This window comes from Musa acuminata, chromosome BXJ3-11, assembly GCF_036884655.1.
Source record: "Musa acuminata AAA Group cultivar baxijiao chromosome BXJ3-11, Cavendish_Baxijiao_AAA, whole genome shotgun sequence".
In the NCBI taxonomy this organism is placed as follows: Eukaryota; Viridiplantae; Streptophyta; class Magnoliopsida; order Zingiberales; family Musaceae; genus Musa; species Musa acuminata.
The window spans coordinates 26,595,999-26,609,230 of NC_088359.1; the positions used below are offsets into that span (position 1 = coordinate 26,595,999).

Here is a 13,232-nt window from a genome sequence, read left to right on the forward strand (position 1 = left end):
CTCAGTGAGAGACCTAATCATGGGCGGAAAGAAGAAGAAGAAGAAGAAGTCATCAGTAAGCTTACGTGAGAAAAGGTTCCAAGCGAAAGCAATGGGCACGCAGAAAAAGAGTAGATAATATTCCCCTAAACCTAATCCATTTCCTACCTACATTTTGATTGTTCTTAGTCATGGATGGATCCATTCATAATGCACAAGTGTGTTCCATCGTGCCGCTTAACATCACGGGAAAGTATGTACACTGTGGTACAAAAGAATGTGCGTCAGATTGATGGTGAGATCGCATTTTAAGCCTCAAAGGCTGGCTGCATTGACCAGCTGACGCCACGAGGATGAGCACGAATCGAAGGGGGTTGACCGGCACGTGTGTGACATCGGGGGTGAGCCGTAGCCTTCTCCGCGGAAAGCGCGCTCCGGCGATCCTCCTCCGACCTCGGAACGATATTCGTAGGCGGAGACGGGGTCGGCCGCCCATGGGACCCAAACACTCCCGGCGGCCGCCGCACGTGCTTGCCACCGCGCCTTACTATTGGTTGTCTACACCACACGTCTTCGTCAGCCAATGGGCGAACCGGCCTTTGTCTTTGAGGTGCTTTCCTTAGATATGTACTCCTCGCGGAGGTTAAGGGCTGCTGTGTCTTTCCATATCCAAATAACAATATATATATATATATATATATATATATATATATATATATATATATATATATATATATATATATAGGATAAGTGATGATGATCTAACAAATTGTTTATTAGTTCATTTATTATGACCTTGAATTGTAACTAATTATAATATTACTAACAATAACTAATTTGGATTAAAAATACATGTAAATATCGAATACCTTCGATATAATAAGAAAGTAAAAAAGAATTTATTACGATAATTTAAATATAAAATAATTAACATATACCTGTGAAAATAACTCTTTCTTTCGTTTTAATTGTTGATGTGGATGACTAAATTAGCTAATAAATTGTAATTTAAATTTAATCTTTTTTTACTTTTTTTTTCCAAAGGAGTTGAGCTCATGAAACATGAAAATATTTTTTTTCTAGATATTAACTTTTTTCTTGAAAAAAAACTCTGAAAATAATATTAATTGCCACAATCCCCTGAAAAAGTTGTATGATATTATCACTAACTATTATGAATGAGAAGATAATAATGCAAGTTGCAATTATAAGAAAGAATGTTTTGAGCCGCACAAAGGGTGGCCACTGCTATCCTGAGAGAGCTAATGGGATGGAGATCTCCACTACTAAATGGTCTTCCACAGTGAATTCCAGCAAATATAAATTCAAATAAGAGGGATTTAAAACATTGATAATAAGTTCGTCAAAGATTAGGGATCAAAATCTCATCCGATAAATTTTCTAAAGAAATAAGAAATCGAATATGTTGTCATCAGTTACTTTTATTAAAAATAAATAAAAATTTTCAAAATCATTTCCAATTTTCTTTTTCAATTCACAAGTTGCAAATTTATGATTATTATTTTTATTTTTTTGCTATTTTTTTTTATTATTTCGGCTAAAACTGTTGCTGCAGCCATATGTCTTCCACAGTCCACAAGCTGTCCCCCCATTGGATTTGGTCGAAGTCCAGCAACCCCAAGTGAGCGTCACCGCCCGGGCTCAGCGCCGAGGCCGACCAGGATGCAGCGAATTCACCGGGTTGAATCACGTCACCGCCATTACCGTCACCTTGCCTCGTGCTGCAGTCGGCGCAGCTGTCGGGGACAGGCTGCGGCGAGAATTGCAACGACGACGAGCCGGCCGTGCTCGAGTTGTCCGGGCTCGGGTTCACCGGGGCGAGCTCCGGGGTCCAGTGCGCCGCCGGCTCGACGGCCGTGGGGTCGCCGGAAGCCACCCGGATTCGCTCGATCAGGCGGGGCATCCACAGGTACCGCATCACGTCCTTGAACTGCTTGCTGTTGACGTCGCACTTGAGCTGCTTCGCGTGCTTCTGCACTCTGGTCCTCCAGTAGTTCTTGATCTCGTTGTCGGTCCTCCCGGGCAAGAATTGCGCGATCTTAGACCACCTGCAACGCGCGGCCCACGTCCATCATCCACGGCCGAAATGGGAAGAAGACTCCGGTCGAAGAGTAACTTACCGGTTTCCCCAGCGCGAGTGGAGTTCCAGGATGAGGAGCTGCTCCTCCGGAGTGATGTTGCCGCGGCGGACGTCAGGTCGGAGATAGTTGAGCCACCGGAGCCGGCAGCTCTTCCCAGTTCTTCTGAGTCCTGTTCAGTCGTCATTGAAGGACGTGAAGAAGAAGAAGAAGAAGAAGAAGAATGGAACGAGTTGAGAGTGTTGTCGAGTTGGGAACCTGCGCAACGGGCAAGAGAATTCCATCGACCCTCGCCATGAGCAGCAATATAGTTCATCAGGAGAAGGTCCTCCTCCACGGTCCAAGGCCCTCTTCTCAAGTCCATCTCCTCCACACTCTGTGGCGTGATGCTTCCATGGAACTCCATCGACTCCTCTCCAAGCTCCTGGAACTGTCCTCTAAGTGCCACGACTGTAGGGAAAGCGAGATGAGTGGGTTGTAGACGAAGGCAGATAACTCGAGAGGTAGGCTGGGATGGATTGGTGTTATTAGGTGCCGCGGGTGGGGTTTATATAGAGACGTGATGGGATGCAGCTGCACTGAGGTTAGCTTCTGCTCTTCAAAGCCCAAAGTGGTGGCTTTTGATTAAAGCCACTCTCTCTCTCTTCCACGTAGATTTGTGTGCGTCTTTTGCTTTCCAGGTGGCGACAAAGCAAGAAGTTTGGCATGAGAGCGACGATGGCAATTATTTGGCAGCACATTTTCTCATCATAATTCATTTCGATAGAGTAAATCCAAATAAATCTGTGATTATTCAACGAGAATTTAGTGTCATGAAATGGAGTAGCCGATTAGGTTGAGTTGTCGTTTCATTCGCAAACAGAAGGGAGTCAAATAGCTTGCAATTTGTACATATACGGGAGCGGGGTTGACTTTGTTGAATGGATCGACGACGAGCAGTTCGACGACATTGCCAAACATTTAAATCGACACACATCTCATCCAATCAATCAAAAGGTCAACCCAAGTCAAAAATGTCTCACGATATCAATACAAGAAACATGAGAACAAACAAAAGACCCCAGAGAGAGCTGGCTGTGCCTTGAGGTCAAACTATTGATAGCCACCATCACGAGTTCTTGCAGACATGGAAGTCAGTCGGCTGAGAGAGAATACAATAAGCTGCAGACGAGTCGATCTGAGGAAGACAGCGTGAGTTGTTTAAGGCTTCTGCTCGTGACTTTGATGGCCTCCACCTATGCTTTTAGCTTTAGTTTAACGAGCAAAGTGGGGGACACATGAGAATGGGGAAAGCGACGAAGGACCAAAGCATTAATTGAGTGTGCATTCAAATGAGAGATGCTTTCAACTCTTTTAAGAAGTATAAGTCATGCATACATATATACATATATATATATAAATAATTAGTTGGTTAATTTTATGAGAGACCGAAAGCTTCATTAAACCGATCAAGTAATTGTAATTTCTTTCTTTCAAAAATCATTAATATCTGAAGATCAATCAGGGAAACCATAAAATGTGTTTACAAAACCATGTAAAATTCTTCCTACTATATATGCCATCCATGCATGAACAAGTCGATGAACAAAGACATGGTGATGCTTGGACCCCGTAATTAGGTGGAGAATAAACAAAAGCTATTGTAGGCGTATTCAGCTGTCCTATCATGAAAGCTGAAGTGTTGTTTGTAGCTTATCAAAGTTTAGCCATCTCTCTCTCTCTCTCTCTCTCTCTCTGTGTCTCTCTAGAAGATGCAATTGAAGCATGTGATTTATACAACTCAATGTGGGATAAAACAAAGAGGAACTAATTATGTAATTGCATCATGTTAGTTTATGGTTTCTTCTGTATCAGACAACAAAGTGGAGCACAAGAGACTGTGTGAAAGGTTTGATGCAAACAATGGACCCCAGAGAAGAAACTTGTGCTCTTGTGCTCACAAAATATGGAACAAACAGACAACACTAGTACTAAATAAAGAAATGAAGATGTAACAACACTGAACTAGTGAGGAAGATTAGATTGATAAAACTACTGCTACTTGCTTTGGTAATGATGATTAAAGATTGTCAAAAGTTCTTCAATTGCTTCAAGTTCAAAGAAGCAATGAAATCTTTGTTGAAGATGATGATAATGTCTAGTTTGCAAAGACTATGGCTCTTTATCTTGATTGGAGTACAATGGATGAGTCCTAAATAAAACTAGTTAGGAGTTTAAGGGTCAAGTATATAAGGTCAGGGGTTTAAACTTAGAAATAGAAGTCAGATTAAGATAGAAGCAATAGAGGAGGAGCTATAGGGTCTTCAGATTTCTTCATTGCTCCAATTCTAGATAGGACTATGAGTGTGAGTCATTGACTAACTAGAATTTGAATTTAGTCACAGTTTTTGTCCTATAAATAGGCATGCAGTTTCCCCTTATGAGTGCACAAAGTTATCCATTGCCCTGTTTTATTATATTATTAGTGTTTGAGATTCTTTCTCCTCTCTTACTTTTCTATCCTATTTTCATCAAGCTTTGCTTTGAGATTATTAGTGTTTGAGATTCTTACTTCCTTATATTCATTTCCCAGTTTTATAATATCATTAGTGTTTGAGCTATTCTATCCTATTTTTAACCAGCTTTTGCTAACAGAATACAATGAAATAATCACCATTGTAGCTCATCAACTGCAAAGTGGAAGGATGAGTTAATAGAGGATGGTTGTGGATGCATAAAACTTGATATCAATTTTCAATTGGCTAGTTGAAGTTTTGAAATCATATAGGAAGAATATATTCTCATGATACATGGCACAAAATTCTCTATTTGATCCTTCTCAAAGAATGCACATCTATCTGATTGGTTTAAAGTCCAAATCATGTCACTTCTAAAATTATGAAAGAACTTGACAAACAAATAGATTGAGACACCATCCTGAAGTTCTTCACACTAGACAAGGATTAGTTGGATGTGGAAGATATAAAAAAAATTAGCAGAAGACATTAAATCCCACATATGCATTAGATCAATTCCATGACAAGTCCAATCATTCTAGAAGAGCTAGCCAGCATCTTGTGCTCAGCTGCACTCTCCCAAGGGAGGCAGTGGCCAAAAAGCCAAAAAAGGGTCCCCCAAAAGACCCACACCACCTTTTGCAAAGCATCCATAAAAGAAGAACATGTGTAAAGCATTTGCTATCCAACTCAGTATCTTCATGGCTGTTGGCAGTAAAAATTTAGTAGTTCTGTCAGAAGAATGTTGTTATGAAATTATATAAAAAATATATATCCAAGGGCTGAAATATTAAGATTGGCATACAATTTAATAGATTATGTTGATATCCAATATTATATATGTTTGTCCTGACTCAATAAGAGACAATCAATCTATATATGAATAAGGAAAAGATATTGATGAAAATTAAAAGAAGAACTAAAGAATAAGATAATCCCATATTTTTGGTATTTTAGTTGCATTGGTCTCCAATACTTTATAATTCATATTCTCTACATACTGTTTTATTCTAATCATAATCGAACCCAATCTTTTATACCAACATTTAATTTATTTAGACATCAATGCTCATTTACAGTGAGTTGGAGCTTCATCAGTATCAACCGCAAGTGATCTTTGTGCTAAGGCATAAAGACACTGCTCACATGATAATGTTGCTTAAGGATGTTGGATTCACACATTAGTGAGTGTCAACAAGCCACATATAACAAATGCCTCCGAGTCAGTGAAGTGCTGCAAACAATTCAAATGGAAGACATGTCGTGATTTCATTGTCTCAGCTGCTGTCTTTGCTTAGTAGTACAAGGAATACATTTCTTCAGTGGACTGTCTTCTCTTGAACCGCTAAGCAGTTTGGTGATTAGTGTGTGAAAAGAGTTAGAGGTGTTGGATGCATGCAAACCTTTCTTCTTCTTCCTTATCCTCATGTGAATGCAGAAGCAAAGAAAGATATCCTTCTCATACCCCACTAAGCACTTTTGATCCGGATTTCTCAGCTTGTCTTCGTCAGGAGTACTTCGAAGGTGGCATCATGATATCTGTGTGGTCCACCGCATGGCCTCCCTTTCGGCGAATAAGGCAACGCCACGTTGTCGGTAAGGTTGGATGGCTGCATGAGAATGACATCCACCTGAGTTCTCTAAGTCTGACTATTAGATGGAATGGCGAAGGCCGACACACTTCTGCACGCCAATCCTACACAGATTTCAATTCGACGAGTAAGGAGATGATCAAGTGGCAGATGCATGGAGGGTTAGTGGAGTGGATAGAGTTCAAAGGGGTCGCACGCATGGGTAGTAGGATTTGAGGTTAGGAAACTTGGAGGAATTGAGTTCTTGGATTGTCCAGGTGCAGTGATATTTCTACATATCAGGTAACAGGAGTACTGTATCTTGTCGATCAGGAGTTCTGCATCTTCTCGATCTAGAAATAATTTGACTGCCGTCCCTGTACTTTCTGCACGATGTTTGGCATTGGCATGGTGCCTACCATGCATTAGGTTTCTTTCATGCTCAACTTGCTAGTGTCAGACTTGAAGGCCACCCATATGCTCACTTGGATGGTAGTAGTGTTTATGGGTCAGCTGAATTGCTCAAGTGGTGACGACGCTCTCGAGTTAGTGAGGCATACTGTGGCTTAATCTTGGAGAGTGGGTGAAGATATGAACCACCTTTCTCTGCAAATTGGATCAGCAGTGATGAGCTTGCAATGGAGAAAGGTGTCATGTGTGAGTCCTATCTCTTCGACTCTCTCATTCTACTGTCATTTCGTCACACAGCTTTGGACCATGAAAGCTGTCATGCAACTTGTGAGTCAGATATATCAAAAGCTCGAGTTGTCATTTGTGAGTGCTCAAGTTGATAACTTGGTGCTTTGGAGACGATGACATACTGCATACTGTCGTTTAATCATGAATACCCAAAAACAAAGAGAACTATATGTTGCATCGACTTTGTAATATTGGAGAGGTGATCATCAACATCTGCACATCAGAAGGCTTTTTTTCTTCGGTGGAATTGCAGCCAAACTTGTCATACCTGCATGAGTTGAAGGGGAGAATATTCTTCGATTATCGTAAATAAAAACATTTTGGGTATTATTTTGGATCAAAAAATTTTATTTTCAATTATCGTATACAACCGATAATCAATTTTGATATGAATCATTGTGTTCATCACATGTTCTTATTTTACACTTGAAATGAAAAGAAATGTCTTCTACACCCGAAAAACCCTAAAAAGATTAAAAAAAAAAACCATAAACGAAGTGGATTCATTCATCCTCAAAGCCAAACAACTACATTAAAAAGCTTTGTGATTGTATCATCATATGATAGAAGTTTCAAACCCTTAGCTGAATTAAATTTAGAAGTTCATGAGTACCCTCAGAATTAAGAAGCAAGAATTTATAATAATATTATGTTTGTCGGAACCATAAGGAATTTACCTCAAAATTTACAGATACTATGGCATAGTCTAACATGATATTTGACCAAATATTAGCTGTAATTGATCATTATGACCATTCTAAATGTCTTAATATATAATTTAATATTACTATTGTTAAATTGTTTTTTTTTTATTTTTTATAATTTATGATTTTATATCTTGGGGATCTCATATGTTCATTGGGCTGATTAATGTTGTGACCATTGGAATTATAATGGGCCCATTGTGGAGAAGATGAAACCAAACTACTCTTTCAATTTCCAAACACCTTATTTGTGTGTGTGTGTGTGTGTTCATTTTTCTATTTTTACTATTTGAGTTGTTAAAACAAATTCCATCAAGTTTTCCATATTTGAGAGTGTTACTCCATCTTATCTTGGAGCTGATTCTCTCTACTACAACCCACATAAGTGGCAAGATATAGCCTTAAAGATAGCTTGATGTGTTTCTAGTTTTCTTTTCGATTCTTTTTTATTTAAATATCATATGTTTGTTTATTTCTTACTCATTCGGTGTAGTTTGTGTTTTTATTTCCTACATTATTATTCAAATTGATACAACAAATTCACTCAAGATTTTCATATTTGTAAATACAAGATAACATCATCGGATTATATCTTCGAGTCGACTCTCAACTATAACCCACGTGAGATGTAGAATATAACCTTAAGATAACATGTTACAGTTTATTTTTATAAAATATCCATATTTTTATTATTTTTAATATAAAAAATTATTTAATAATTTTTATATTATATTTGAAGCTCAATACCTATTATCGAATCCTAAAGTTTAAACATGATTTGTAAAAGATTCATATTAAGCGAATTAAAAAATATAATTTAAGATAGATTTATATATTATTTTTGATGTATATATATATATATATATATATATATATATATATATATATATATATATATATATATCTTTCATAACCATTTGACATATAGGTCGATTCCTAGAATTTTGTCGTCAGTGCCTTAGCAAAGAAACCACTAGAAGGCTCGAGTAGTAGTACTATGTGGAACATATCTATAGAACTTGTCATTATCACGTTTGCATATCACATTAATATTACATCCATATGCTGCCAAAAAAAGGTATACTCAGTTTCATATATTTCCCACCAAAACTTACTCCGTAAACTAATCGAATTAGATAATTATGATATCAAGCATATTTAGTTCATAATAATTTGTTACCCCATTCCTTCGGCCTTCATCGAGTAAAGCCGCCACTAATTTATGTCCTTCCCATTAGAGCCGTCATTTCCGCGATCACCGTCTGATTTCGATCGAGCAGCTCACGTGGCTCTTGCTCCCCGCAGAAGGTACTCGATCAACACGTGGCTTCGCGTGGGCCTCTGATTGCTCCCGATCTGGGCGATCAGTCTCTTGTTCACAAGCCTTCGCCGTGCTTGACGCCACCTGGCACGCCTGCGAGACCGCATGCGTTTAGAAGCGACTCGAATCGCCTGTCATGGCATGTGCACCCGAGCCAAAACTCTGAACCGTCCATCATGAGAACTTCCATCTCAAAGAGCAACGCTACGGCTCTGATTCGGGGAGGCTAGTCGCTGGAAAACTCGGGCCGAGGAATCGGCGAGATCTGGTGCCTTCTCTTGCTTCCATTAATAACCCACTTCGCGAACGTTCCAAGCGGCCGTATCCTCCCCGTTCGATCTCCGCGATGGGACACGTGTAGTGAACTAACCCGCGATCCTTTGAAGTGATCACGGATCCCTGAATTGTAATTTCATATCTCCTCGCCCTCCCGGCGCCTATTTAATCGTCCGCAACCTGTTCCCCTCGACTCATCGCTGCTCGCATAGTGTCGTTTTTGGTCTCAGGCCTCGTTTTGTTCTCGTTGTTCGATCTCATCCATGGCACCGCAGATGGTGGCTGGGCCGGCAGCTGGGAAGGGGATCCAAGCCGGGAGGACACCATCGAGGGCTTATGTTACGTTCTTGGCGGGGGACGGCGACTACGTGAAGGGGGCGGTGGGACTGTCGAAGGGGCTGAGGAAGGTGGGATCGGCCTACCCGCTGGTAGTGGCTGTCCTCCCCGACGTGCCGCAGAGCCACCGCCGCCTGCTCGCCTCCCAGGGCTGCATCATCCGCGAGATCGAGCCCGTGTACCCCCCGGAGAGTCAGACCCAGTTCGCTATGGCCTACTACGTCATTAACTACTCCAAGCTCCGCATCTGGGAGGTAATCCATCGTCATCTCTCTCGCGCACTGTCGTTTAGGGGCTACTCTTGTCGCGATTGGCTTTAACGAGGGGCGGCTTGCAGTTTGTGGAGTACCAGAAGATGGTGTACCTGGACGCGGACATACAGGTGTACGAGAACATCGACCACTTGTTCGACCTGCCGGACGGGCACTTCTACGCGGTGATGGACTGCTTCTGCGAGAAGACGTGGAGCCACACGCCGCAGTACAAGATCGGCTATTGCCAGCAGTGCCCCGGCAGGGTGGCGTGGCCAGCCGACGAGCTCGCCCCGCCGCCCGCCCTCTACTTCAACGCCGGCATGTTCGTCCACGAGCCCAGCCTGGCCACCTGCGAGTCCCTCCTCTCTACCCTCAAGGTCACTCCTCCCACCCCCTTCGCCGAGCAAGACTTCCTGAACATGTTCTTTAAGGACATCTACAAGCCGATCCCGTTGATCTACAACCTGGTACTGGCCATGTTGTGGAGGCACCCGGAGAATGTCGAGCTCGAGAAGGTGAAGGTGGTGCACTACTGCGCAGCGGTACGTATGCGCTCGCGCGCTTGCTTGCATTCATAGGAATGCTAAGTTGGATGATGGTTTGGCTACCGAGCAACCGTGTGCTGAGTGCAGGGTTCGAAGCCATGGAGATACACGGGTAAGGAGGCGAACATGGACCGGGAGGACATCAAGATTCTGGTGAAGCGGTGGTGGGATGTATACAACGACACCAGCTTGGACTACAAGGGCGCAGCGGCGACAGAGGGCGTGGTTGTCCCTGCGGCGGCGGAGGAGGAGCGGAAGCAGCCGCTGCTGGCGGCGCTGTCGGAGGCTGGGGCGATAAAGTACGTGACCGCGCCGTCGGCTGCCTGACGAGGGTTATCGTGTCGTGTCTCTTTTTGGTTTACGGGAAGATGCCACGTGGTGACTTTGTTTAACTTCCAATTAATGGAATATGACGTCTGCTTTGGTTTGATTTCATGCTAATAAGAGTCGATTACAGCAACCCAAAGAGCAACTCGTGCGTCTTAAAATGAGTGAGATTATATTAACCACGAACGAGATGGACATGCAGTCGTCATGCTATATTAAGTTCCCATTACAGCAACCAAAAGGTTTAGTTGTTTCGAGTAAGTGTTAGAAGATACCAGAAGATACTAACCACACGCTAAGAAGAAGAGGATACATTAACCCTCCATCAGTCTTCTTCTGCATTAGGTTGTGCAGGTGGATGACACTGTGAGAAAGCGTGACGTTGATGAGAGTTGATGGTCGTCTTCCACCTTAAAGCTGCAGCGTTGACGCACGTCTGGCAACCACCGACAGTGGGATATATCATACTTTCCGTAAGGTGCGGGGATCTCACATCGGATGGTGTTGGGCAGCTGAATGATGCAGAAGGAGCAGCAGTGGACAGGGAAAGAAGCAATTGGGGGGTCCTAAACATCACCCTCCGAACTCTGCAAGTTCGAAGTGCGTCCAAAGCAAAGCATCTACAGGATCAGCTGGCGAAGTCTCAGGGAAAAGCTTCGCTGCGCCATCATCATCAAAGCCATTGCATTGATCTTCGTCTCTCTCTCTCTCTCTCTCTCTCAGTGATGATGGATTCGATGATTCATGTCCGACTGCTGTGGGCACATCGAGTAGACATCATGATCTACAAGATACAAAAAAATCTCTTATATCATTTTCTATGAAGTATCCATATCTCATATCCTTTCTTTCCTTCGTACAAAAGATTAGGTCGGGGTTCGATCACATAAAACCCTTCTGTTAAGCTTGTATATCTTCATCCATTTTAGGCATATAGCTCATAAAAGGTTTAGCGATCGTGTTGTAAGTTTGAAATGGAAACTTACTTAAAAAAGTTACTCATATAGTAGTATTATTATTCTTGTAATCTCTAACGGAATATTTTCTTTTAAGTGTTCTATTTAAGTGATATATCTATCAAAGTTTTTATCATCTTCAATAACCGATGTGATATATCCAATAGACGTTAATTGAAATTAATGTTAATATCATTTTCCTCTCAATATATAAATTCATATATTTAATATATAATTTTTTTAAATTTCACTTTATTATATTTTATATTTTCTCTATTTTATAATTATTTATTATTTTAAAAATTAAGTTATTTCTCAGTCCATCCTAATCCTATAGTCCACGTCGACTTTATATATCCCAATACTGATCTCCAAGCAAATATCTTCAATACTCACAATCTTAGATGTACTACTATTTCTCATTTTGATATTACCAAATTCACCGGTAGTATAAAATATAAAGAAATCACCATGAGAAGTGACATGAAATGAAACACCAGAGTCAATTACTCAATTACTGTCCTGAGCTACAAGACTAACACAACCTTCATCACAGACAATAGTGATATTACCTTCAGCAGTAACTGTATTGGTCTCTTTTTTATTTTTCTTCATTTCATTCTGTTTTCGCTTCCAAAACTCTTCCTCTATATCCATGTGGGTTTCTGCTATGACTTCTTTCACGTCTTTCTTGTTTTTCAGTAACAAATGCACCAGAAGAAGATTCACCCTGTTATTTCCTTCTGGCATCTTCATTTAGCAGACTGTCTTTAACCATATCAATAGTTAGAGTTCCCTCTAGCGTGGAGTCACCATATACGTTTCCCAACTTTTTGGTAAAAAGCTGAGAAGTAACAATCCCTGCATCTCATCATCTATATTTATTTTCATAGCAACCAACTTGTTTGCAAGACTCTGAAATAGGCTTATGTGCTCAACAATGTTACCACCATCTTTATATTTCAAATTTACAAGTCTTCTGAGGAGAGAAATTCTATTTCCCACTGTCTTTTTTGCAAAGAGGTTTTCTAACCTTTGCCAAACAACATCAGCTTTGGTTTCATCTGAAATATGCTCATGCAAGTTTATATCCATCCATCTTCTAATATAGGCAATGGTTTTTCTATGTTGAACTTTTTATTCTTCATCGTCCATAGTAGAATGTTTATCTTTAACCTTGATAGGCTTATATAAATCTTTGCAATAGAGCAAATCTTCCATCAGACGCCTCCAAGTGGAATAATTTGATAAGTTCAATTTAATTATACCATATGACTGCTCCATTTCAATCACACAAGAAAAACTAGCACCAAACAACTTGTTGCTCTGATACTACTTGTTGGGAAAAACCTGTTAAAGCGGAATATTCTTTTCCCTCTTTGTGTATCAAAATGGGTTCCTCATCAAAATACCAACTTGATATCCAAATGTAAATATCAACCAGCACAACATAAACAATAGAGCAAAAAACCAATCACACAATGAGACCAAATCTTTTTAACGTAGAAAACCAATGTGGAAAAAACCACGGGACCGTAGTCCACCTCAAACTTCCACTATCAATAATAATGATAACAGGTTTACAGTATGTATTCTCTAGAATAACTAGAGGATCAGTATAATATCAAGAATATAGATCTTGGCTCTAGAATAGCATATGTTCATCGTAT

General features: G+C 40.7%; 2 protein-coding genes across 2 annotated transcripts; one reads left to right on the top strand and one right to left on the bottom strand.

Moving 5' to 3' along the window:
- Positions 1 to 1,406: 1,406 nt before the first annotated feature.
- On the bottom strand, positions 1,407 to 2,586 carry LOC103971607 (transcription factor MYB2). Its single transcript, XM_009385667.3, has 3 exons — positions 2,337 to 2,586; positions 2,121 to 2,250; positions 1,407 to 2,048 (listed from the first exon to the last, which is right to left on the bottom strand). The coding sequence occupies exons 1-3, from the start codon at positions 2,482 to 2,484 to the stop codon at positions 1,538 to 1,540; spliced, it is 789 nt and encodes a 262-aa protein (XP_009383942.2). The 5' UTR covers positions 2,485 to 2,586; the 3' UTR covers positions 1,407 to 1,537.
- Positions 2,587 to 9,347: 6,761 nt separating this feature from the next.
- Positions 9,348 to 10,714, top strand: LOC135652646 (galactinol synthase 1-like). Its single transcript, XM_065173738.1, has 3 exons — positions 9,348 to 9,734; positions 9,818 to 10,276; positions 10,367 to 10,714. Exons 1-3 carry the CDS (start codon positions 9,408 to 9,410, stop codon positions 10,604 to 10,606), a joined length of 1,026 nt encoding a protein of 341 aa, XP_065029810.1. The 5' UTR covers positions 9,348 to 9,407; the 3' UTR covers positions 10,607 to 10,714.
- The last annotated feature ends 2,518 nt before the right edge of the window (positions 10,715 to 13,232 follow it).

Coding starts and splice junctions, on each gene's coding strand:
- LOC103971607 (XM_009385667.3), bottom strand. CDS start 2,484: ATGGAGTTCCATGGAAGCATCACGCCACAGAGTGTGGAGGAGATGGAC. Junction 2,251..2,336: donor TTCTCTTGCCCGTTGCGCAG/GTTCCCAACTCG, acceptor ACGACTGAACAG/GACTCAGAAGAACTGGGAAG. Junction 2,049..2,120: donor CACTCGCGCTGGGGAAACCG/GTAAGTTACTCT, acceptor CGCGCGTTGCAG/GTGGTCTAAGATCGCGCAAT.
- LOC135652646 (XM_065173738.1), top strand. CDS start 9,408: ATGGCACCGCAGATGGTGGCTGGGCCGGCAGCTGGGAAGGGGATCCAA. Junction 9,735..9,817: donor CCAAGCTCCGCATCTGGGAG/GTAATCCATCGT, acceptor GGCGGCTTGCAG/TTTGTGGAGTACCAGAAGAT. Junction 10,277..10,366: donor TGGTGCACTACTGCGCAGCG/GTACGTATGCGC, acceptor TGCTGAGTGCAG/GGTTCGAAGCCATGGAGATA.